Genomic DNA, 26,802 nt, shown 5'->3' with positions numbered 1-26,802 from the left:
TACAGGACAACAATACAAAAATTCCAAGTGAAATGGGGGAAAAAAATTGTTTTTTTACACCATTCATTGTACAGTGAAAACTAAATAGTTTGTTAAAAAAGAATAAATTGTTAAAAAAAAAGAAAACTAAATGGTTCGTTAAAAAAATAAACCGATAAAAAAAAAAAAGAAAAACTAAATGGTGACCCGATGGCTTGATATAATCCAGATAACGGCTGTGAAGACCCTGGTGGATCTATCTAAGTTTGCACAAGATTCACCTTTATCCATCAATCACCATGGCTTGAGATAGTTAAAAAATAACAACCCCAAAAACATGATTTTCTGGTTAAGTGCGATCATGGTGGCACCAAACTTGCCACCTGCAACTTGTCGAAAACTGTAATTTTGGGGGGTACTGCCTCTGCATGATGGCTTATATTTTATTTCTATAATTTTGGGATGTATATGTCTTTTTTCATCGCTTTTGTATTGTATTTTTAGCGAAGATGCAATGGCTGAAAAAAGTAAATTCTAGTGTTCCATTCTTTCCTTACATGAATAGTTTGGCACTTCGATTTCTTTATCCTGTATACAGTCGCTGCTGTTAGAGGCAGGTGCCGACCGTATAATTCAGCCGCCACCCACCACATATGTAGCGCCACACAGATTGCTGGGCCAAAATGGCCATGACTATTTATTCTGTGTATTAGACATTATTGACAACTTCTAATGATGCGCCAGGAATGTTCACAGAGAGGAAAAACCCTTTCCCTCTTCCTCCCCTTCACCATTTATTCATGGCACAGGCCACGGAGCTGAGCCCGCGACACCAGAAGCTGTATTGACCAGGATTGGTCGACAGGTTCACTCAACAGTTGTGCAACCATCTCCTACTTTTATCTAATGTGTAAGGCCAACTTTACGCTAATCCCGGCCATTATCCCCCTGTAAGCCACAGTAAATAGTGACTGTGGCATCTATGCAGTAAGAAAGCGGGAGATACTTTTATCACCCCATACACTTCCCCAACACGATCCCAGCGTCCCACCGGTTGTCTTTGCAGCCGGCGGCCTAACGTAGTGATCACATATCCATGTCATCTTTGGAGGCAGTATACAGAACCCAACTGAGGACTCGGGATCTGCCGACAGGGGACTCGAGATCTGCCGACAGGGGACTCATGATCTGCCGACAGGGGACTCGCGATCTGCCGACTAGGAACTCGCGATCTGCCAACAGGAGACTCAGGCTCTACCGACAGGGGACTCGGGATCTGCCGACAGTTGACTTGGGATCTGGTGACATGGGACACGAGATCTACCGACTGGGGACTCGCGATCTGCCAACAGGGGACTTGGGATCTACCGACAGGGGACTTGGGATCTACCGACAGGGGACTCGAGATCTGCCGACAGGGGACTCATGATCTGCCGACAGGGGACTCGCGATCTGCCGACAGGGGACTCGCGATCTGCCGACTAGGAACTCGCGATCTGCCAACAGGAGACTCCGGCTCTACCGACAGGGGACTCGGGATCTACCGACAGTTGACTTGGGATCTGGTGACAGGGGACACGAGATCTACCGACTGGGGACTCGCGATCTGCCAACAGGGGACTTGGGATCTACCGACAGGGGACTCGAGATCTGCCGACAGGGGACGGACTCATGATCTGCCGACTGGGAACTCGCGATCTGCTAACTGGGGACTCAGGCTCTACCGACAGGGGACTCGGGATCTGGTGACAGTTGACTCGGGATCTGGTGACAGGGGACTCTAGATCTGCCGACAGGGGACTCGAGATCTGCCGACAGGGGACTCGGGATCTACCGACAGGGGACTAGTAAGGTGAGTATTGTGTAGTGCATTGGTTAATACTTTTGAAAGTTGAAAACTCTTAATTTTTCCACATAGTTATGACCCTAGTTCCGGGTTTCTGTAATACTATAACATCCACAGTGCCACTATGTCACACTAGTATTTAGAAATGCCACATACATGAGGCTTAAATGGCCCCTTACACATATCGGTCTGCATCTACTGCCCACCTAATGTGTTATTGGGGCGTCCTGACTCTACCCTGACAGATAACTGTGCGGGTAAGGGGGGGGGGGACAAGGAGAACCGCCAGGTCTTCAGCACTGGATCAGGAGGGGGTGTGGTGAGTATCACTACTCTTGATGTTTTATATCATTTTCTGCAATTTTTTTATTTTAATGTTTTATTGATTTTCCCTCCTTTCCTTTCTTACAGTAAAGGCCAGGACGGCTCAGCTAGCGAAGATCAAGTGGGTGGTCAGCATTGTGTTCTATGTCTTGCAGGTAGGAGCACTTCATTTCCTCATCTCAAACCACTATTCTTAAAAAAAAACCAAAAAAAAACCCAAATATATATATATATATATATATATATATATATATATATATATATATATATATATATATATACGGTATATTAAACCCTGCCTCTTCATGCATCCTGCATTTTCCACCTTTTTTCTCCTCTCCTATGCCTAATTTTCAGTTGTCTCTGAGCTGCTGGGTGGAGACCAGCTGCCATGATGTCTTCCACACACAGCACACACACAGATGAGGGATTCCTGCATCCTTGTCTCTATGTATCACATGTACAGCAGCGTGGTGGACATCAGTGTGTGTTTGTTTTTCACAATAAGTTGCCGTCCTGCATTTTTCACCAGTTTTGCCCTCTGCTATCCCTAATTTTCAGTAGTCTCTGAGATGCTGGGTGGAGACTGGCTGCCATGATGTCTCCCACACACAGGGATGAAGGATTCCTGCCCTCCTGTCTCTATGTAGCACATATGCAGCAGCATCGAAGACATTTTTTTAGGCAGTTTTTGATAACTGAGGCTGATTGTCTCTCTGTGTTGACATATGAATGCTTGAACTTCTAGAACTGAAGCCTCGGGCTGGTCTGCTATGAGATTCTGATGTCATGTCTCCTCCTGTTTTCTGTCAGGTGTCATGGAAACTGAGGTGGATCCATATCAATAGATAAAACAGCCTGCCTGGTTGTAATAGTGACCGTGCTTGTTTATGTGGAGGTTTGTGTGTTTAGTGCTTTGGATCCTCACAGGGATAACACCACACCTGACAGAAAACAGAAGGCGCATATTGTCACCATGGTCTCTCCACAGTGCAGCCTCAGGGTTTAGGCCTATAACGTCAAGCAATGGTAAGCTTTAAGGGTATGTGCACACGTCAGGATTTCTTGCAGAAATTTTCCTGACAAAAACCGGACATTTCTGCCAGAAAACCGCATGCGTTTTTGACGCATTTTTTGTGCGTTTTTTTGTGCGTTTTTTTCCAAATGCATAGAATTGCGGGAAAAACGCGGAAAATCTGCAAAATTAATGAACATGCTGCTTTTTTTACCGCGATGCGGTTTTTTTGCGGAAAAAAACGCACCATGTGCACAAAACATGCAGAATGCATTGTTAATGATAGGATGCATAATGTATGCGTTTTTAATTAGTTTTTATAGCGTTTTTATCGCGAAAAAACCTGAACGTGTGTACATAGCCTAAAACAGATCTGTAACCAGATTTAACATTATAAACTGAATATAATACTAAATTGATTTGTCAAGCCTGATGAGGCTGGTAGAATTACTTTCGATATCCCCATCATAATGACTGTACAATCCTGTTATTAAAATGAGCATTTTATAAGTCCAACTAAAGAGTGAGAGTCTAAGGGTACCGTCACACAGTGCCATTTTCATCGCTACGACGGCACGATTCGTGACGTTGCAGCGTCGTATAAGTATCGCTCCAGCGTCGTATACTGCGGTCACACGTTGCAATACACGGCGCTGGAGCGATAATTTCATGACGTATTTGCGATGTAGAAGCCATTGGTTACTGTGCGCACATCGTATACAACCTGTGTCACACAATGCAATCATGCCGCCACAGCGGGACACTAGACGACGAAAGAAAGTTTCAAACGATCTGCTACGACGTACGATTCTCAGCGGGGATCCGGATCGCAGTAGCGTGTCAGACACAGCGATATCGTAAATGCATCGCTGGAACGTCACGAATCGTGCCGTTGTAGCGATCAAAATTGCACTGTGTGACGGTACCCTAATGTATTCAGTAAACACTGACTGACAACTGCAGCTTGTACTGAGATTGTGTAAGATTTCAGCAGCGGGGAGGAAGGAGCAGTCAATCAGACTGGGTGAGTGGAGATTCGGGAGGCGGGAAACTGGGAGGAAGTCAATCAGACTAGGTGGATGGATATTCAGTAGAAGGGAGAAGGACTCTGAAGAAATCAGACTATGTGGCAGAGATTCAGCAGGGAGGAGGGACACTGAGGAGTTGTCTGTCAGGCTATATCGGAGGAGATTCAGGAACAGCGAGAGGGGAAACTGAGGAGCTGTTACTTAGTCTAGATTGGTGAAGACTCGGCTGCAGAAGGGCAGAAGAACACTCAGGAGCTGTCTGTCAGGCTAAGTGAGGGGAACGGACAGGAGGGACACCGAGAAGCTGTCATTCAGGCTACATGTGCAGAGATTCAGCAATAAGGATGATGGACACTGAGGAGCGATCAATCAGGCTATGTGGGCAGAGATTCAGCAGAGAGGAGGGACACTTAGGAGCTATCAGTCAGGCTACGTGGGCAGAGATTCAGCAGGGAAGAGAGAGCCTGATTGACAGCGACTCACTATATCATGTGCAACGATTCAGCAGAGAGGAGGGACACTGAGGAGCTATCAATCAGGCTGTGTGGGCAGCGATTCAGCAGGGAGAAAGGATAGTGAGGAGCTTTCAATCATCCTATGTGGGCAGAGATTTAGCAGAGAGGAGGGACACTAAGGAGCTAACAATCAGGTTATGTGGGCAGATTCAGCAGAGAGGAGGGATACTGAGGAGCTATCAGTCAGGCTACGTGGGCAGATTCAGTAGAGAGTAGGGATACTGAGGAGCTATCAGGCTACGTGGGCAGAGATTTAGCAGAGAGGAGGGACACTGTGGAGCTATCAATCAAGCTACGTGGGCAAAGATTCAGCAACAGGGAGGGGGGACACTGAGGAGCTGTCAATCAGGCTTTGTAGACAGAGATTTAGCAGAGAGGAGGGATACCGAGGAGCTATCAATCAGGCTCCGTGGGCAGATTCAGTAGAGAGGAAGGATACTGAGGAGCTGTCAATCAGGCTATGTTGGCAGAGATTTATTAACAGGGGGAACAACACTAATCAGCTGGCAATCAGACTAAATCGGCGGAGATTCAGCAACAGGGAGGGGGGACATTGAGGAACTGTCAATTAGGCTAGTTGAGGGGGAGATTGAGTTTACCCTTATACAAAAGTTTATACAGTCATTATCAACGTTGCTTTACAAAGTAAGTACACCAGTAAGTTCTAAGAGACTTATTCAGTAATGCATGCAGTTTGCATTGTGTGATCTGGTGGCAGACCTGCTGTAAGAAATTATACCACTGCAGAAAAGTGGAGATTTTTCTCATCCGCTTAGTTGATGCCCACATGTGTCAGATTTGCTGTGATTACAACCTTACATTTACAGGAAAATCCATACAAAATCATGCACATATTGGATCAGATTTTCAGCAGTGGATTCCAACAGATTATCCGAAAAGGATTAAATCTGCGTCGTGGCTCTGCTTGTTCTGCGTCTGACCCCCAATGACCTTCAGACGTTTGTGGCCTCTGATTGACTGCAGCAGTCATGTGTTGATTCCACAAGTCAAGGGAGCTTCCGAAATTTCTCTGCAAATTTTCTTTGTTTTAGGCAGTTTTTCATACCCATGGATTCTGCTGCGGATGCGCAGAATTGTGATTTGATTGTGGATTTTCACTTCCCTGAAGTCAGTGGGATAAATAAGCAGCGAATCTTTGCTCTTTTTTTTCTGCGAATGTAAAATCCTCATCACCGGTCAGTTTCCTTGCAAAAAATATCTGCAGATTGTGAAAAATTTCATCCACTTTGCTGCCCGTCATCTGACATCTGTATGACTTATACTTGTATTAGTTTTTCAAAACAGTTGTAATTCGGCTGTCCACTATTAGAAACACATAATTGCCTTCTTCCAGAAACAGCGCCACCCCTGTCTTCTGGTTGCATCAGGTATTGCAGATCAACTTCATTGAAGTGATTACTATAAAGGTGCAATACCACATACAACCTGCAGACAGGGGGCAGCGCTGTTTTTGGAATAATGTTTTCCTAATTCTGGACAACCCTATTTTTTATGAGACTTGTTGTCTTGCTTAGGCCAGTCTCACACGTCCAGATAATTCCGGTACCGGAAAAATCGGTACCGGAGATATCCGTGTCCGTGTGCTCACGTGGCACATCAGTGTGGCACACGTGCGGCCGCCCGTGTGCCGACTGGGTACCACACGGACCGTGCAGGAGACAGCGCTACAGTAAGCGCTGTCCCTGCTTTGGGTGCTGAAGCCGCCATTCATTTCTTCTCTCCAGCAGCGTTAGCTGGAGAGAAGGAATGAAAAATCATTGTTTTTTTATTTTTTTTGCGGTTGAAATAAACTTCCCGGTAACCGTACCGGAGCCACTGACGTGTGAAACAGGCCTTAGCTAGTTAAAGTTTTTTTTTGTGGCAAGGTAAGATATAAAATGTTACCTATATGAAATATTAGCCCCTTTCAGTCAAAATACTGCAGACCCTTCAACTTTTTGGTGTTTTTGCAACTGGAGTCCATTACACGTAGATTTGAGAGACTAAATTTGGCTTCAAACATTGGAAGAATGCCTTCCAACTAACTGATGTGTATAGCGGCATCCCAATTCTCTCTTTATATGAGGGTCAGGCATGTTGGACTTCAACATGTCCAAGCCTTTTGTTCTCAAGGAAGATAAGTCACCGCTAGAAGCTTCTGGAAGGAGCAGAATTTACGCTACTTCCGTATGACCACATAAGGCATCAGCAATCATCTCCGGGGGTTCCCGGCAGGGCCAGAACAAGATATTTTGGTGCCCTAGGCACATGAAGCCAACGGTGCCCTTCTCCCCGTTGAACCCTCAGTCCCCAAGCAAAGAAATGGCACAGAGACTAAGGCAACAGGACCCCTAAGGCACCACCATCCTGACCCCACAGCCCTCTATATAGTTTGATGTCCCCACAGCCCAGGTATAATGTCTTTCACAGACACCAGTATAATATCCCCCATATCCCTCTAGTATAATATCCTCCACAGGCCCCCATATAATCTGCTGTCCCCACAGCCCAGGAATAATATCCCCCACAGTCCCCTAAAGAGTATGGTCACCACAGACCCCAGTATTTCCCCTACAGCTCCTTATACAGTATGATGCCCCCACAGGCCACAGCCAGGTATAATGTCCCACACAGCCCCCCAGTATAGTATCCTCCCCAGGCCCCAATATAATCATATCCCTATGGCCCTGGTATAATGTCCTTCACAGTCCTCAGTATAATGTCCCCCACAATCTCCCATATAATATGATGTCCCCACAGCCCTTCTTGTGATGTCCTTACCAGCCCCTCTTGTGATGTCCCCACCAGCCCCTCTTGTGACGTCCCCACCGGCTCCTCTTGTGACGTCCCCACCGGCTCCTCTTGTGACGTCCCCACCGGCCCCTCTTGTGACGTCCCCACCGGCCCATCTTGTGACGTCCCCACCGGCCCCTCTTGTGACGTCCCCACCGGCCCTTCTTGTGACGTCCCCACCGGCCCTTCTTGTGATGTCCTCACCAGCCCCTCTTGTGATGTCCTCACCAGCCCCTCTTGTGATGTCCCCACCAGCCCCTCTTGTGATGTCCCCACCAGCCCCTCTTGTGATGTCCCCACCAGCCCCTCTTGTGATGTCCCCACCAGCCCCTCTTGTGATGTCCCCACCAGCCCCTCTTGTGATGTCCCCACCACCCCCTCTTGTGATGTCCCCACCACCCCCTCTTGTGATGTCCCCACCAGCCCCTCTTGTGATGTCCCCACCAGCCCCTCTTGTGATGTCCCCACCAGCCCCTCTTGTGATGTCCCCACCAGCCCCTCTTGTGATGTCCCCACCAGCCCCTCTTGTGATGTCCCCACCAGCCCCTCTTGTGATGTCCCCACCAGCCCCTCTTGTGATGTCCCCACCAGCCCCTCTTGTGATGTCCCCACCAGCCCCTCTTGTGATGTCCCCACCAGCCCCTCTTGTGATGTCCCCACCAGCCCCTCTTGTGATGTCCCCACCAGCCCCTCTTGTGATGTCCCCACCAGCCCCTCTTGTGATGTCCCCACCAGCCCCTCTTGTGATGTCCCCACCACCCCCTCTTGTGATGTCCCCACCAGCCCCTCTTGTGATGTCCCCACCAGCCCCTCTTGTGATGTCCCCACCAGCCCCTCTTGTGATGTCCCCACCACCCCCTCTTGTGATGTCCCCACCAACCCCTCTTGTGATGTCCCCACCAGCCCCTCCTGTGATGTCCCCACGAGCCCATCTTGTGATGTTCCCACCAGCCCATCTTGTGATGTACCTCACAGCCCCTCTTGTGATGTCCCCACCACCCCCTCTTGTGATGTCCCCACCAACCCCTCTTGTGATGTCCCCACCAGCCCCTCCTGTGATGTTCCCACCAGCCCATCTTGTGATGTACCTCACAGCCCCTCTTGTGATGTTCCCACCAGCTTCTCTTTTGATGTCCCACACAATCCCTCTTTTGATGTCCCTCACAACCCCTCCTGTGATCTCCACATTCATTGACAAAATAATATAAAAAGAATAAGAAAAAAAGCTCTTACTCACCTAATCCAGGCTGTCCAGCATAGCCTTCATTTCTTCTATCTGGTACAGAAGTGAACGCTGGACTACGTGACGCGGTGACATAATCGCATAGATGTGAATACTATTGAGTGCAGGGAGGGAGTGACGGCCGGGGCTCAGGCGGTGAGTGGTGTCAATAACTCACTGACACTGCTCACCTCTGTGCCGTGGCCTTCAGTGTGCTGAACGCCTGCGGCCGGAGGAAGGTGTCGGGCAGCTACAGGCATTCTGCAATGTCAGTTATTTTTTTTTTTAAATGTGCGTTCCCCTTATCCCAACTCTAGTTTTAGGAGACAGGCTGCCCTTACGCATGGCGAACACCATATTACCCCAAATTGCCGTGTTTTTTGGCTATACTGCAGATACAGGTGTTTTTCTGCACAGTTGAAAGCTGCCACGCACCACCCCGTCAACTGGGGTGTAAACTGGTGTAAATGGTCACACGAGGAAAATCTATCTCCGGTGAAGACCTGCGTGATGACACCCGCCTCTAATTAAGTTTGCAAACCGACCCGGCAGGATACAGACTTTATAACGTGACACCGCGACATACGTGTTAGGGAAAATTAATTCAAGGATTCTGTAGAGTGGAGGAAACAAATTGAGCAGTTTATATAACGCTTTCTCCAGAGGTGCTAAAACCCTCGAACTGAAGCAATTCACACCCTCATCATGCTCAACTAAATCAGTTTATGGGAGACGTCGCGTATTTCCAGAATCGTGGTTAAAGGGAACCTGTCACCCCCAAAATCGAAGGTGAGCTAAGCCCACCGGCATCAGGGGCTTATCTACAGCATTCTGTAATGCTGTAGATAAGCCCCCGATGTATCCTGAAAGATGAGAAAAAGACGTTAGATTATACTCACCTGGGCGGGCGGTCCGATTCGATTGGCGTCTTGGTCCGGTCCGTGGCCTCCCATCTGCTTACGATGACGTCCTCTTCTTGTCTTCACGCTGCGGCTCTGGCGCAGGCGTACTAATTTGCCCTGTTGAGGGCAGAGCAAAGTACTGCAGTGCGCAGGTGCTGGACCTCTCTGACCTTTCCCGGCGCCTGCGCACTGCAGTACTTTGCTCTGCCCTCAACAGGGCAAATTAGTACGCCTGCGCCAGAGCCGCAGCGTGAAGATGACGTCATCGTAAGAAGATGAGAGGCCCCGGACCGCGATGCCCATCAGACTGGACCGCAGCGGGACCGCCCCTGGGTGAGTATAATCTAACCTCTTTTTCTTACTTTTCAGGTTACATCAGGGGCTTATCTACAGCATCCAGAATGCTGTAGATAAACCCCTGATGCCGGTGGGCTTAGCTCATCTTCCATTTTGGGGGTGACAGGTTCCCTTTAATGTTTAGGAACATTTTCACTTCGTAGTTTTCCCAAAATGGAGTCACTTCTAGGGGTGGGAATATCTTCAGGGTTTGACCGAAAACCATTACAGTTAACTTTGGACGCCAAATACCATTACTTCTCTTCTGGACCCCGCCATGTGCCTAAACAGTATTGTACAACCTCGTAGACATTGTCGAAAATTCCACAATACATTACGAATTACATTTTCTCTCTCTTTTTTTTTTTTTTTTTATTTTACCTCTTGGGAAACAAAATAATAACTAAATCAAAATATTTTTGGTCAAATATAATTTATCATTTTCGCGATCCATTACTATAAAAACTTTTAATCAATGAATAGAATAGGTCGGCACTACTAATATTTGCAGTCGAATTAATGGAGTAACATATGGAGATAAATATCATGTCCTGAGTCAGTTGTATCATTGCTAAATGTTGTGCTTTACAGGAGACAGACATTATCAAAAGTAGCAATAAAGAAAAAACTGTCGCACTCACCCCGTGTCTAAAACATGGTTCCTTTTTTACATACAGTACATGGACAGAGAAAAGATCGATGTCCGTTTCGCGCTGCCAAGTGCTTCATCAGGACTCTCAGCAATTTTTTTAAGACACCTGTGTAGTCCAAATACTTCCTACACCCTCAAGATGAATTCTTAGAGGGGTCCAGTTTCCAAAATGGGAGGCTTTTCAGCTATATTTCTTGTGTTTTTCCTCCTCAAGACTTCTGTAAACTACAATAGTGCCTGAAAAATAATGTCAGTGACTTCATACATTGTCTGTTGGGGGCCTGTGGAAGTCTAAAATCTACTTCCTGTTAATCAGGCTCATACTCAGCTCTTGAGAATATTAACCTAAAAAAATGAAGTTCACAATCACCACCATTAGACAAAATTGTAATTTATTATATCTCATAATCAAAATGTAGTTTACTAAATCACTTGATAAAAGAAGGAGATATTTCAAAGCAAATCCACAGTAGATGGTGACAACAGCAGCAAAGGGGCAACAATAGAGATAAAGTAATCAAATTGTAATAATGATGTCAAAAATTGAAAATGTAAATAATTATAATGAAATGTCAGGGTGAAGTATATAACCAGCTTTGACAAATATAATGCTATAAAAAAGAGTTAACTGCATCTGCAAAAGTTAATACTGTATTAATGGAAATCTCAACAGTGGGATCAACCCTCCGAAGCCGTCTATATGCGCATGCGGATCATAGGAAGCTGAACAAAATGAGACCTTAATATCTGTGATTCCATGTTCTATTGCAGAGAAATCCACGTTATTCTTAATATGTAAATGAGCTGTTAAGATCTATGGGCCGGACATAGATCTCCCTGAGACTCTGCCTCCAGAGCTTATTTTAAATGAAAGGAGGCGTTACCAGTGTGAGACGTGTAGATCAGGAGAACAGACTGTCAGTCATTACTTTTCTCACACTGGTAACGCCCCCTTTCATTAAAATAATCTCTGGAGGCAGATTCTCGGAAGATCTATGTCCGGCCTATAGATCTGAACAGCTCATGTCTCACACTGGTAATGCTCCTTTTATTCATATGAAATAATCTGTGGATGCAGATTCTCAGGGAAATCTACAGTTGTGTGAAAAAGTGTTTGCCCCCTTCCTGATTTCCTATACTTTTGCATGTTTGTCGCACTTAAATATTTCAGATCACCAAACATTTATTTTTCCCTTAATAGTAAAGACCTCCATTTAAAAACTGCATTTTGTGATTACTTGTGTTATCTTTGTCTAATATTTACATTTGTTTGTTGATCTGAAACATTTAAGTTTGACAAGCATGCAAAAGAATAGGAAATCAGCAAGGGGGCAAACACTTTTTCACACAACTATATCCGGCTCATAGATCTTAACAGCTCATTTACATATTAACCCCTTACCAACCTCCGCTGTACTATTACTGCGGAGGTCAGATCCCCCGCTTTGATGCGGGCTCCGGCAGTGAGCCCGCATCAAAGCTGGGACATGTCAGCTGTTTTGAACAGCTGACATGTGCCTGCAATAGCGACGGGTGGAATCGCGATCAACCCGCCGCTATTAACTAGTTAAATACCGCTGTCAAACTCTAACAGCAGCATTTAACCGGCCATTGGGCCAGAAATCCGCACAACGCCGACTCCGTCACATGAATGGGGGTCAGCATAGCAACCAGAGGTCTCCTTGATACCTCTATGATTGTTGATGCCGGATTGCTGTGAGCGCCACCCTGTGGTCGGCGCTCATAGCAAGCCTGTAATTCAGCTACATAGGAGCGATCTGATGATCGCTGCTATGTAGCTGAGCCAATCAGGCTATGCAAGCTTCTAGTCTCCCATGGAGGCTATTGAAGCATGGCAAAAGTAAGAAAAAAATAAAAAAAAATATAAAAGTTTAAATCACCCCCCTTTCGCCCCATTCAAAATAAAACAATTAAAAAAAAATCAAACTTACACATATTTGGTATCGCCACTTTCAGAATCGCCCGATTTATCAATAAAAAAAAGCATTAACCTGATCGCTAAACAGCGTAGTGAGAAAAAAAATTTGAAACGCCAGAATTACGTTTTTTTGGTCTTCACAACATTGCATTAAAATGCAATAACGAGCGATCAAAAGAACGTATCTGCACCAAAATGGTATCACTAAAAACGTCAGCTCGGCACGGAAAAAATAAGCCCTCACCTGACCCCAGATCACGAAAAATGGAGACCCTACGGGTAACGGAAAATGGCACTATTTTTTTTTTCTCTTTTTAAGCAAAGTTTGCTATTTTTTTTTTACCACTTAGATAAAACGTAACCTAGACATGTTTGGTGTCTATGAACTCGTAATGACCTGGAGAATCATAATGGCAGGTCAGTTTTAGCATTTAGGGGACCTAGCAAAAAAGCCAAACAAAAAACAAGTGTGGGATTGCACTTTTTTGCAATTTCACCGCACTTTTCCCGTTTTCTAGTACACGACATGCTAAAACCAATGGTGTTGTTCACAAGTGCAACTTGTCCCGCAAAAAACAAGCCCTCACATGGCCATATTGACGGAAAAATAAAAAAGTTATGGCTCTGGGAAAGAGGGGAGCGAAAAAGGAGAACGCAAAAACGGAAAAGGGCAAGGTCTTGAAGGGGTTAAGAAAAACATGGATTTATCTGGAGTAAGACATCAAATCACAGATATTAAGGTATCATTTTATCTCACTGCATGGAGCACTATGTGGGGCCATTATACTGCATGGAGCGCTATGTGAGGCAATTATATTGAATGGAGAACTATGTGAGACCATTATATTATATGGAGTATTATGTGGGGCCTATTATACTGCATGGAACACTTTTTGTTACCATTATATTGTATGGAACACTATGTGGGTCCCTTTATACCGAATGGAGCACTATGTGGGGCCATCATACTGTAGGGAATGCAATGCATTGCCACGTTATACTGTATGGAACACTATGTTGGGCCCATTATGCTGTATGGAGCACTATGTAGAGCCATTATACTGTATAGAGCGCTTTTTGTGGCCATCATACTGTATGGAGCACTATGTGGGGCCCTTTATACTGAATGGAGCACTATGTGGCACGGCCATTATACTGTATTGAGCACTATGTGGGGCGATTATGCTGTATGGAGTACTATGTAGGGCCATTATACTGTATAGAGCACTATGTGAAGCCATTATACTGTAAGGAGCACTATATGGAGCCAATTATACTGTATGGAACTCTATGTGGGGCCATTATACTGTATGGAGCACTATGTGGGGCTATTATACTGTATGGGGAACTCTGACCATTATATTGTATTGAGCACTATGTGGGGACATTATACTGTATGGATCACTATGTGGGGACAGTATACTGTATGGAACACTATATAGGGCCCATAATACTTATGGAGCACTATATGGGGCCCATTATACTGTATAGAGCATTATGTGGGACCATTATACTGTATGGAACACTATGTGGGGCAATTATACTTTATGGAGCACTATGTGGGGCCATTATACTGTATGGAGCACTATGTGGGGCCATTATACTGTATGGAACTCTCTGTGGAGCCCATAATACTGTATGGAGCAATATCTGGGGCCCATTATACTGTATGGGGCCATTATACTGTATGTAACACTGTGGGGCCATTATAATGTATGGAACACTATGTGGGGCCCATAATACTGTATGGAGAACTATGTGCGGCCCATTATACTGTATAGAGCACTATGTGGGGCCTATATACTGTATGGAACACTATGTGGGGCACATTATACTATATGGAGCACTATGTGGGGCCCATTATACTCCTGTGTGTGAACGGCCTACTCACCGTCCAGATCTAAATCCCATTGAAAATCTGTAACAAGACGTGAAAATTGCTGTTCACAAACTTCTCCATCCAATCTCACTGAGCGAGAGCGAGTGTGCAAAGAAGGGGCACAAATGTCACCTCTAGATGTGGGAGAGACAGACCCCAAAAGACTGCAGCAGTATTTGCAGCAAAAGGTGGTCCTGCAAAGTACCGACTCGGGGGGAGCTGAATACAACTGCACGTGACATTTTCCAGATTAATATTTTACACTTCACAAATACGGTACTTGCTATCATGGTATCATGGTATCACATGAAATCCAAATAAAATACATTTAATTTTGTGGAATTAACTTGAAAAAATGTGAAAAAGTTCAAGGAGTATGAATAATTTCTCCAAGACACTGTATAACCCCTCCCACACACACTACTGATTGGCAGCTTTCTGTACTGTATCAGTGGAGGGGGCGGAGTTGGACAAGGAGGCACCAGACATGTAGTCCTGTAGTGATAATCTCCTGCTGGTAAAAAAGTGTTTGTTTGTTTTTCTAGCTAACTTTCTGAAGTTGGGCAAAAAAATTGTCTCAGCCATACATGGCATAATACATATAGGGGTGGATTGAGATCATCCTCAGGCACCAGGATACTCTTTTGATAACATTTATGTTTATGTCTTACGTCCGCCCCTCCCAATGTCAGCTATACCATTCAAGACCCTTGAAATTCCTACGGTCCACAGACGTTTTACATTAAATCCAAAATATCCAAAAAGATTGCCAACCAAATCATCCATTTACAACCCCAATTACAAAAAGTATTGGACGCTGTGAAGGAGGTGGAGAAATCAAGAATGCAATGACCTGGAAATCTCTTCTAGCCATATTTTATGGACTATAAGATATTCCATTTCAAATTGAAATAATTAACTCATTTAAAAATTATGGCAACAACATATCTCAAAAAAGTTGGGTCAGAGTTAACAAAAGTTTAGGAAAGTAAGTCGTACTAATGGACAACATCAGGAGGGTCAATTTTCAACTGGGTTACATAACTTTTAATAAAGAGCTTGTTAGAGAGGCAGAGTCTTTCAGAAGCAAAGATGGTCAGAGGTCACCGATCTGTGAACAACTGTGCGTAGATATTGTGGAAGCAGTTCAGAAAAATGTTCCTCAATGTGAAATTGCAAAGACTTTGCATGTCCCAACATCTTCAGCACATAATGCCATCAGAAGATGTAGAGATTGTGGAGAAATCTATGTGCGCAAGGGACATGGACGACGGTCAACACTGAATGCTCGTGATCTACGGACTCTCAGGTGGCTCTGCATTAAACACAGGGATGATTCAGTCTTGCAAGTCACTCTATGGCCTCAGGAATAATCCAGAAATCATTGTTCATGAACACAGATCTGTACAATCCACAAATGCAAGTTACAGTTCTATCATGCAAAAAAGAAGCCAAACAACACATTCCAGAAACGTTGCCACATTCTCTTGGCCGAAGCTCATTTATAATGGGCGGAGGAATAATGGAAAACTGTTCTGTGGTTAGAGGAATAAAACATGAAATTCTGCATGGAAACCATGGACCTGCAAACTCAAAAGGTCAGGGACCATCCAGCTTATCAGCGCACAATTCTGCATCTCTGATAGTTGGGGGGCATTAGTACCTGTGGTAGGGGCAGCGCACACATGAAAGGTGCTATCGATATATCAGTGCTGAGCATGACATAAAGGTGTAAGAGCAACATCTGCTCCATCCAGATAATGCCTATTTCATGGAAGACCTTGTATATTGTAGAAAAACAATGGTAAACCACATACTGCCTCTATCATAACAGCACGGCTCTGCAGAAGAAGAGTTTGGGTGATCAATCGGCCGTCTGCAGTCCGGACCTTTCACTAATAGAAAACATTACATTATAAAGCGAAAAATCACGCACAGACCCCGAACAGGATCAACGAGAATCAGACAAGAATGAGACAACAGTCCTCTCCCAAAACTCCCAACAATTGTATTTGAAGGCGCCTTCTCCCAACAGCATTTTTAAGATCTGTCTACAAGCGTTCAATGAGATTTAGATCCGGACTCATTGCTGGCTAGTTTAGAACTCTCCAGTGCTTTGTTTCCATCCATTTCTGGGGGCTGCTTGAAATATGTTTGGGGTCATTGTCCTCCTTGAAAACCCATGACCTAGGATGCAAATCCAGTTTTCTGACTCTGGGCACTAAAATCCTTTGGTAATCTTCAGATTTAATGATGCCTTGCACACATTCAAGACACCCAGTGCCAGAGACAGCAAAACAACCCCAAAATATTTTTGAACCTCCACTATATTTGACTGAAGGTATTGTATTCTTTTCTTTGTAGGCCTCATTCCCTTTTCAGTGAACAGTAGAATGATGTGCTTTACCAAAAAGCTCTATCTTAGTCTCATCTGTCCACAAGATGCTTTCTGAGAAGGATTTTGGCGTACATACATTTGGCAAATAGCAGTCTAGTTTTTTATGTCTCTGTGTCAGCAGACGGGTCCTCCTGGGTTTCCTGCCGTAGCGTTTCATTTCATTCAAATGGCGACGGATAGTTCGCGCTGACAGTGATTCATCCTGAGACTGCAGGACAGCTTGAATTTCTTTGGAACTTGATTGGGGCTACTTATCCACCATTTGGACTATACTGCTTTGCAACTTTTGAACAATTTTTCTCTGATGTCGACGTCCAGGTAGATTAGCTACAATGTCATGGGTTGTAAACATCTTCATTATGTTGTGCACCGTGGCCAAAGGAACATTGAGAACATTGAGATTGTTGATATTTTTCAACAATTTTCCTTCTCAAGTCCTCAGACAGTTCTCTTTCTGTTCACTATGCTTAGTGTGGCACACACAGACACACAATGCAAAGATTAATTCTGCTTCTCCCCTTTTTATCTGGTTTCAAGTGTGATTTTCATATTGCCCACATCTGTTACTTGCCACAGGTGAGTTTGAATTAGCATCACATGCTTGAAACAAAGTTGTTTACCCACAATTTTGGAAAGGTGCTAACAATTTTATGCTGACCATTTTTGGGGTTTTGTGTGAAATTTGCTCTTTTTCTCAGTTTTTTTTGTGTTGTTTCAATACACTCAAAGAAAATATACATGTGTATAACAAAAGTGTAATGACAATATTTTTCTGGGAGAAATACTTAATTTTCTGGAACAATTTCAAGGGAGCCAACACTTTTGGCCAAGACTGTGTGTGTGTGTGTGTGTGTGTGTGTGTGTGTGTATATATATATATATATATATATATATATATATATATATATATATATCACCAAAACTATATACAGTGTTTTTCTACCCAAGGCTTATCACAAGTGGCTTCCTGCTAATTTTTTTTAAATTGGTGTAATTTTTCAAGCAAATGCAGATTTTCTATTTATTATGTGAAACCGCAAAATACATCCAATGAAAACCTGATCCATACTCCCTGTTGCGAAGTTGTGAAATTAAAATATCAGGTGGCAAAAGGAAACTAAGGATACAGTAGTACTTGAAAGTGTGTGAACCTTTCATTTTTCTGCATAAAACTGATAAAAAAAACTACATCAGTGTACCGTTGGACTGTTATTGGTCGTGTGGCAGCTCTAAAATGGCTACCAGACTTGGCACAAGCCACTCTGTCTCTGCAAGATCCCATGTGTTGCTAAGGCATTAAATCTTTAACCCCTGTACAGGGATATGGACTTACTTCGGGACCCTGGTTGGAGCCACAGAGTCTGCTGCTGGCCGGTGGTGCAGGCTGGCAGAAAGAGAATGGTCAGGGTAGCCGGGTCAGATCCAGGAGGTGCAGGGACAAAATCAAAAGGTAAGAGAGTAGTTAAAATCAGAAATGTGCATTGCGAATACAAGGAAGATACACAGATCACTGGAGCTAGTCAAGTTATAACTGTCAGTGGGCAGCAGGATATCAGGAGCTTAAATAAAGGTACCGTCACACTAAGCGACGCTGCAGCGATACAGACAACGATGCCGATCGCTGCAGCGTCGCTGTGTGGTCGCTGGAGAGCTGTCACACAGACTGCTCTCCAACGACCAACGATGCCGAGGTCCCTAGGTAACCAGGGTAAACATCGGGTTGCTAAGCGCAGGGCCGTGCTTAGTAACCCGATGTTTACCCTGGTTACCAGTGTAAAATGTAAAAAAACAAACACTACATACTCACCTTCGCGTCCCCCGGTATCCGCTTCCTGCACTGACTGAGTGCCGGCCCTAACAGCAGAGCGGTGACGTCACCGCTGTGCTGTGCTTTCACTTTACGGCCGGCGCTCAGTCAGTGCAGGAAGCGGACGGCGGGGGACGCGAAGGTGAGTATGTAGTGTTTGTTTTTTTACATTTTACACTGGTAACCAGGGTAAACATTGGGTTACTAAGCGCGGCCCTGCACTTAGTAACCCGATGTTTACCCTGGTTACCATTGTAAAACATCGCTGGTATCGTTGCTTTTGCTGTCAAACACAACGATACACGGCGATCTGACGACCAAATAAAGTTCTGAACTTTAATCAACAACCAGCGATATCACAGCAGGATCCTGATCGCTGCTGCGTGTCAAACACAACGATATCGCTAGCCAGGACGCTGCAACGTCACGGATCGCTAGCGATATCGTTTAGTGTGACGGTACCTTTAGCTGTCCAGGTCACACACCAGAGAGCAAACACAGAGGAAGTTATCTCTCGATCCGAGCCTGGACGGAACTGGAAGGACACAGACCTAGAATTGTCTTCTCATGTCACCTGCAACTCGATTGCGGCACTGTCCGGCGACAGAATTGGAGAGCGGAAGCACAGCCACCAATACAGATGTCACAATCAGATTCTCACACAAATGCTAAAAGTAGATATAGATTACCAAATGAGTCAATAATATTAGACTTTGTAATTTATTTTATTAAGAAAAAATCCCAAACCCTACATATATGACCTTATTGAAACAAAGCAAAAAACATACATAAAGGGCTAAAAAAAATGTTCAGTAAATATATTCATTAATTATATATATATATATATATATATATATATATATATATATATATATATATATAGCCAAAAGAATACTGTTTACACTGCAAGGTCAGATGACTACAGAAAGTGACTGGGAAACATAAAATGTAATGGGATCCCATAGGTTGCTTGGAATGATGTAGAAAGTTCCGAGTAAGTAAAGTAAACATAGTGCAAAGTAGTGACTACAAACGTGTTGCCTGTGGAGTCGGTTGCCTGTTATAGGTATTATAGACTGTCATAAATATACTGCCACGAGAGGTGGTGAGTTTTCCTTCGATGGAAGTCTTCAAACAGGCTGGATAGACGTCTTTCTGAGATGGTTTAGTGAATCCTGCATTGAGCAGGGGGTTGGGCTCGATGACCCTGGAGGTCCCTTCCATTCTATGATTCTACTGTGTCCATGATGCATAATGTGTATTACCTTGTAATACCTGATGCACATTTTGCTGTGGCTTCTTCCAGGGGCAAAATCCCATATTGCATGTCTGTTAGTGGCAAAAGTATGTGAACCTTTAGGATTGTAAAATAATTTGAAGGTGAAATTAGAATGATGTTTTCAATCAATGGGATGACAGTCAGGTGCGGGCAACCTGTATTATTTAAAGAAAAGAGATCTATCAGAGTCTGAGATTTACAGTACGTTTGTGGAATTGTATCATGGTATGAACAAAGGAGATTTTTCAGGACCTCAAAAGAAGAATTGTTGTTGGTCATCAGGCTGGAAAAAGGTTAAACAACCACATTTAAAGAGTTTAGACTAAAGTAACCCACAGTCAGAGATTGTATACAATTGTAGGAAATTCAAGACTCTTTTCTAGGAGAGATTGACCAAACAATATTTCTTCAAGAGCAAGGCATATAAAAGTAATGGGCTCAAAAAGGAACCCATGGTAACTTCTAAGGCCTCTCACATTAGCTAATGTTAATGAAAAATGATGAACAATGATGTGTACAGCAGGATTGTAAGGAGAAACCCACTGCTGACCGTAAAGAATATTGCTGCCCACCAGCGGTTTGCTAAAGATCTTCTGGACTAGTCAAAAGACTATTGGAACAGTGTTTTGTGGACAGGAGAGACCAAAATGGTGGTTTTGGATTAAATGAGAAACATGTTTAGAGAAAGAAATACACTGAATAACAGCATGAAAATCTCATACCATCTGTGAGCCACGGTGGTGGTGGTATCATGGTTTGGGCTTGTTTTGCTGCATCTGGGCCAGGATGGCTGCCATCATTGATTGAACAATTCTCAATTATACCAGGAAATTCTAAAGGAAAACGTCAGGACATCTTTCCATGAGCTGAATCTCAAGAGACCATGCAGCAAGATAACGACCCAAAACCCCAAGTCGTTCTAGAAAACACTGGATAAAGAAGAACAAAGTTAAAGTTTTGGAAAGGCCAAATCAAAGTCTCGACCTTAAGGCTATAGTAATGTTTTGGAAGAATCTGAAGCGAGAAGTTCATGGGAGAAAACTCGCGACATAACAGCTGAAGATGTTTCGTAGGGAAAAATGGGCTAAAAAGCCTTCAAGCCGATATACAGGATTAATCGACAATTGTAACCATTTCGAATGTAGCTATTGCTGCATATGGGGGTCACACAAGATACCTAAAGGAAAGGTTCACATACTTTTACCATTCGACAGACATGTAATATGGGACAAAGTGTAATATTTTTATTTAATTTGACTTGGTTCTTTATCTACTTTTAGAACTTGTGTGGAAATGTAATGTAGTTTTAGGTCAAATTTATGCAGAAATATGGAAAATTCTAAAAGGTTCACAAAGTTTTAAGCACCACTTTATACTCACTATCGGTGATGGTGCATAAGCGTACACTTTTAGGTTTTATTTAATGATAAATGCCTATGACATAAGTAACAATTTGCATACCTCCATGCATCCATTGTCAAAGCATTTCCCCCTTCTTAACTGCAGCCAGATTCCTCTAGGTATCCAGAAAAGGTTTAGATGATATTTCATTGTTGTATACTCCCCTTTGTTGGTACCAGTTCTTTTTTGGATGGGAGGGAAGTGGTTATGAACCAACCTGTCTCAATCGAATTTCACCTTTCTTAAAAAAATGGCCAGCTAGGCAGGGATGATATAATTGAGTTCTGGGTCCACCCGGATGAAGCCCCGATGTTTACATAGAACCAAAACTATCTTTTCTGACTGGTTATCAAAAGGTTCTATGATTCTTATCAATTGTGATGAATGGCGTCTTTTTCCAGATGTAAAGAGTAGACTATCCTTCTTGCTGCATATTTTATATGTATAGTTCAAAACAGTGAAAGGCTATCCTCCCCCAGGTACCTCCGTTTCAAATCTTTGGCTTATCGATAGATCTGACCATCCTAAAACAGTTCCTAATAATACATGGGTAGTATGTTTTAGAAATACCCCTTTTTTTGGGATATGGATGGTGACTGACACCTCAATAGATTATTAGTGGTGGTGGTTTTTTTTGTAAATTGTGGCTTTTAGTCTGCCCTGGGGGATCCTTTGTAATGTAAAATATCAAAAAGGCCGCTAGACCTTATAGGTTCTATAGATTAATCTTAGATCAACTGTATTTATTTTCAAGAGGGAAACAATATCCAAAAAGTTCTTCTCATCACCAAACCATAACACAAATATGTCATCGATGTAGCGCCCCTAAAACAAAATCCGAGCGCACCACACAGACACATCCTGAAAAACTTGGGTATACTAGCATATGATGGGCATAGGGATTCCCCATCGCTGTGCCCCTGAGTTGTTTTACAAACTGGCTATTAAACAAAAAATTACAAAATAATATTGACTATGGAACTAAATGCTGTTAGTTTTCAATAAGTATTCTGCAACATTAATACTGATACTGTGAAGAATACTACTACATAATGACTCAACATCAGTTGTCAACAATGACAATGTCCTCCAGTTTGGTAAGTAAATATGTAGTATCACTCACACAAGAGAGCAATGATAGTCCAAATGGGGTTAGTTTCTGACCAAGATAGATACTTTCATAAAGAAAGTATCACCTATCATCACCTATCCTGAGACGTTGAGTGCCTGTTTGAGATCGATGACACACTTCATCAAAAATTCCACACAGTGGTTAGATGAGGTCTGTCAGAAAGATCCCCGAATATGATGACATCACTGCATAATCCCCAGAGGGTGGAAATGTCACCGCAGCTTCTCACCGCTGCTTATCATAACAAAGGATTAGTGCTGTTTACTCATCCTATATACCTAAACGTAAATCATTCAGCAAGACTGACAGCCATATAATCACCTCACTTTTACTTTTGGCCTCTTTTTCCTTCCTGTATTACACCTTTTTTTTAATTGTCCCAATCTATCCAAGAAAGTAAAATGATGCAAATTTAAAATTGGTGTTGATTACAAATTCCTTTCACAAACAGTGTCTCCATGGTAACAGACTACAAATATACCCTGAACCTGTAGTCAGAATCTCTTCCAGCTGCCCATTACTTTTTTGCTAATACAGAACAGTAGGAAACGAACAGTAATGAGTATGATTGTGGGATCAGACTACACAGTGACAGATATTCCTTTCTCTCTTTTTGGGGGAAAAGTCATAGTGTGTATTTGCACTATTTGAAATTCTTACATTTTTGGGGGTGGTAGAAGACCCAAGAAATTCTGCAATTTTTGTGGGTTTTTCAGCATTTTAACAGTGTTCATCGCACAGTATAAATATATTGTGACAGGTCACACCTGTGAAGTGAAAACCATTCCCGGTGACTACCTCTTGAAGCTCATCAAGAGAATGCCAAGAGTGTGCAAAGTAGTCATCAAGCAAAAGGTGGCTACTTTGAAGAACCTAGAATATAAGACATAATTTCAGTTGTTTCACACTTTTTTGCTAAGTATATAATTCCACATGTGATAATTCATAGTTTTGATGCCTTCAGTGTGAATGTACAATTTTCATAGTCATGAAAAAACAGAAAAATCTTTAAATGAGAAGGTGTGTCCAAACTTTTGGTCTGTACTGTATATATATATTTATGCTTCTCACAAAATTACAGTCATTACAGAGTGATCTATTTCTGCCGCATTGATGGAGTAACTGATGCAAAAGGAGCTCCAAATTTCAGGAGGCCAACATTTCGGATTTTTAAATCATTTTTCAAGCTGGTGTTATAAAGTATTCTAATTTACTGAGATAATGACTTTTGGGTTTTCATTGGCTGCAGGCCATAACCATCAACATTAACAGAAATAAACACGTGAAATAGATCACTCTTTTTGTAATGACTCTATGTAATATATGAGTTTCACTTTTTGTATTGAAGAACTGAAATAAATTAACTTTTTGATGATATTCTAATTATATATGATTTTTTTATTAAGGAACTTTTGTACAATAACTATACTTTAAAAGATGTTTTTGTGTTTGTTTAAGCCATCATTTTCTTTTTTGTTCTCAATGCTTCTTTATGAGAGCTTGTTTTTTTGGAGACAAGTTGACTTTTCATTGGTACCATTTTGGGGTCCATATAACTTTTTGATCTCTTCTTCTGTTTATTAAAAAGCAGGATAAATTTGCGGTTTAAGTAACTCAATAAGATTATAGTTCAGGTCTTTACTGACACAACAATACCAAGAGTGTTGGAAAATGGATATAATATTTTGAAAACCTCTGGATTTATTTAGTATGGAGTATCGGCCCCAAATGCAGAAATTCCGACACCTCAGCCTCGGCTGCTATCACTGAGGTTATTAATGGTCGTCTGTGGAAGGTTCTGCTGCTGAATGCACTTGGGCAAATCATCAAGATCCGCTGCTGACAGCTCCCTGTGTAATTGCTGACCAATTATGTGCTCGATGGGAGACAAGTCCGGAGATGCTGCAGCCATAGTAGCACGTTTACGCCATGAAGGCAGCTCACAGTAACAACAGCAACATGTGGTTTGGCATTGTCTAGACTGCGATCTGTGTTCCAGCATTCATAAATTCTTGATCACTTCAGCATTCAGCTCTGATTATATTCGGCATCAGGAATTTCTTCTTAAATGAATTCTCCACCTTGTAGTACTTTCTGAATTAGATTTGTTCCCTGAAAATGACTAAATAAAATTAATAACCTCTAGAGTGAACACTGTAGCTGCTAGAATAGTGCCATGGATAGACTTTTTTAACCAGAAAAATCCCTTAAAAAGAGGATATGTCATCTGTAAATGACTGTCCAAACCAAGCACAGGCTCTAGGTGCAACCTCGGCGTGGCCAAATAGTTCAGTGGACAAGGAAAGTTTGGCTTGGCCCAGCGCTCCTGTGTCCTCTTTGATAGAGCCAATGCTGGACTCTTCTGATGGTGACTTATTCCAAAAAAAGAACAAAAGGATCAACCTGGATCCTCCTCTCCCCAAAATAATAAGTCAGAAGGAAAATATCATTAACTACATCCTCATCCATAGTCTCTTAATCCTCTGGCGTGTCTACTAAATGTGGACCATGTCCTCGGTGGTGAAACATTCTTGAGAATCAATGGAAGGATAGCCTGAGACATCACAGGGAAAAATGGGTTGGAATCTTATACCATCTGGTTAAAATTTGTAGGTGCGATCTCCTAGAGGAAGACATCCGCATTGGATCCTTTGGGAGTTAGACAGGGTGGATCCACTTGGTATCATCATATTTGGGATTGGGATGGAGAAAGGATCAGGTCAGAATAAAGGGATGATATAAGACCTGGAGAGGGGAGGGATGGTCTACATCTTTATCAGAATGGAGTGAGCATAAAGAAGTGGAGGAAAATGAATCTGTCCTGAACCACAGTCTCTTAATCCTCGGGCATATCCAATAATTGTGGAGCATGTCCTCGTGGTGAAACAACCTGAAACATAATTGTGAGGATAGCCCGGGAAAAGTGGGCATCAGATACCATCTGGCTAAACATGTTCGAAACATGTTTAGCCAGATGGTATCTGATGCCCACTTTTGCCAGGCTATCCTCACAATTGTTTTTCAATTCTATTGTAATGTTAGAACCATCACCATACAAATTAGACTTACAAATGACCCCTTCGTTATCAGTGCATTCGGCAGACTTTAGTCCAATTTGCACAGGGACCGATAGAACATTCAAACCTAAAAGTTTTAGCCAGATGGTATCTGATGCCTACCTGTTTTTTTCCCGCATTGTCCTGGTCTATACTCCCCAATTATGTTCTTTATTGTTTCAACCCTGTGAACATGGCTGAGGAATAACAAAGAATGGATTAGGATATATTCAATGATATTATGATCTAACGTCTCTAAAACTTATTTGTGATCATGTGAAAAAACGCTATTAGCCTGCAGATATAGGGTTAATCTGCATGTTAATAGCGTTCTGAACCTGCCCGGAAAATGAACCTTATTCCTCCCGGTAGCGTTCCAGTTTCAGTCACAGTGGCAGCGCCGGTTCAGTCCTTGCTCTGTGTATAGAGAGTCGCGGCTGCAACCACGCCCCCAGCACTGACTGTCAGCAGGCTCAGCAGTAAGGCCGGCTGTCAGTCAGTGGTTACATTCTGATCTGCCTTTGGGGTGCTTTCACATTACGTCCTGTGTCTCGGTCGGGGTATACGTGTCCGAAATCTCCCGCAAAGCGGGGTCCAGACGCATGCGCCGACAGGGTCATAGACTGTTATGGTGACGGGCAGAGCGAATTCGTTCTCTGCCATACATAATTTTTTGGGCGTGGACGCCTATAGGAGGCGGACACTCAAATGTAGTAGACTGCGTCTGAGTATTCTCCTCCTCTAGGTGTACACTCCTGAAAAAAGTGGACGGCACAGCGCGCGTTCTCTCTGCCGCCACCATTACAGTCTTATTGGCGCATGCGTATGCCCCGACGGGGTCACAGAACACAATGTGAAAGCACCCTTACACACATTGAGGGCGTGTGACACAGGGTAAGGTTTTAATACTAGATGCAAGCTAGGACCGTCCCCACAGGGTACACCTTGTCGCGGTTGGATGACTTTTATGTGTTTTTGATCAAAATAGCGTTAACTAAATCCCCGCTGTTACTTACATGTGCTGTTACTTATTTACCTACTGTAGTTTTCTTGAATTTTTGAATGTAGGAGATATTGTAATATTTGGAGTACAATAAGTATAGTAATATTTAGATCCTTTTTTTAATTTTTTTTTTGCATTGTTATATTTTATATTCTGCACCGTTTCACGACAAATAAACTTCATTTTTCAATTTAGATAGGTCTTTTTTTTTGTTTTTTCTTTTTATGGATTTTTTTTGCAAGAAAATCTATTTTAATTTTTTTTTTCTTAGAGCGATGACTTTTTTTTTTAGTTTT

The 26,802-nt window shown here is 43.0% G+C and overlaps 1 protein-coding gene across 2 annotated transcripts in view; it reads left to right on the top strand.

The window, feature by feature from the left end:
* GET1 (guided entry of tail-anchored proteins factor 1) overlaps positions 1 to 26,802 on the top strand; it is a 47,394-nt gene that overhangs the window by 8,477 nt on the left and 12,115 nt on the right. For both annotated transcript variants that reach the window (XM_077293869.1, XM_077293868.1), the window contains exon 3: positions 2,237 to 2,304. In XM_077293869.1, coding sequence (XP_077149984.1) covers positions 2,237 to 2,304 — 68 coding nt within the window. The remainder of the gene's footprint in view (positions 1 to 2,236; positions 2,305 to 26,802) is intronic.

This window comes from Ranitomeya variabilis, chromosome 3 (genome assembly GCF_051348905.1).
Source record: "Ranitomeya variabilis isolate aRanVar5 chromosome 3, aRanVar5.hap1, whole genome shotgun sequence".
NCBI lineage: Eukaryota > Metazoa > Chordata > Amphibia > Anura > Dendrobatidae > Ranitomeya > Ranitomeya variabilis.
Note: the sequence above shows the minus strand (reverse complement) of the source record. Positions and strands in the feature narration are given on the sequence as shown.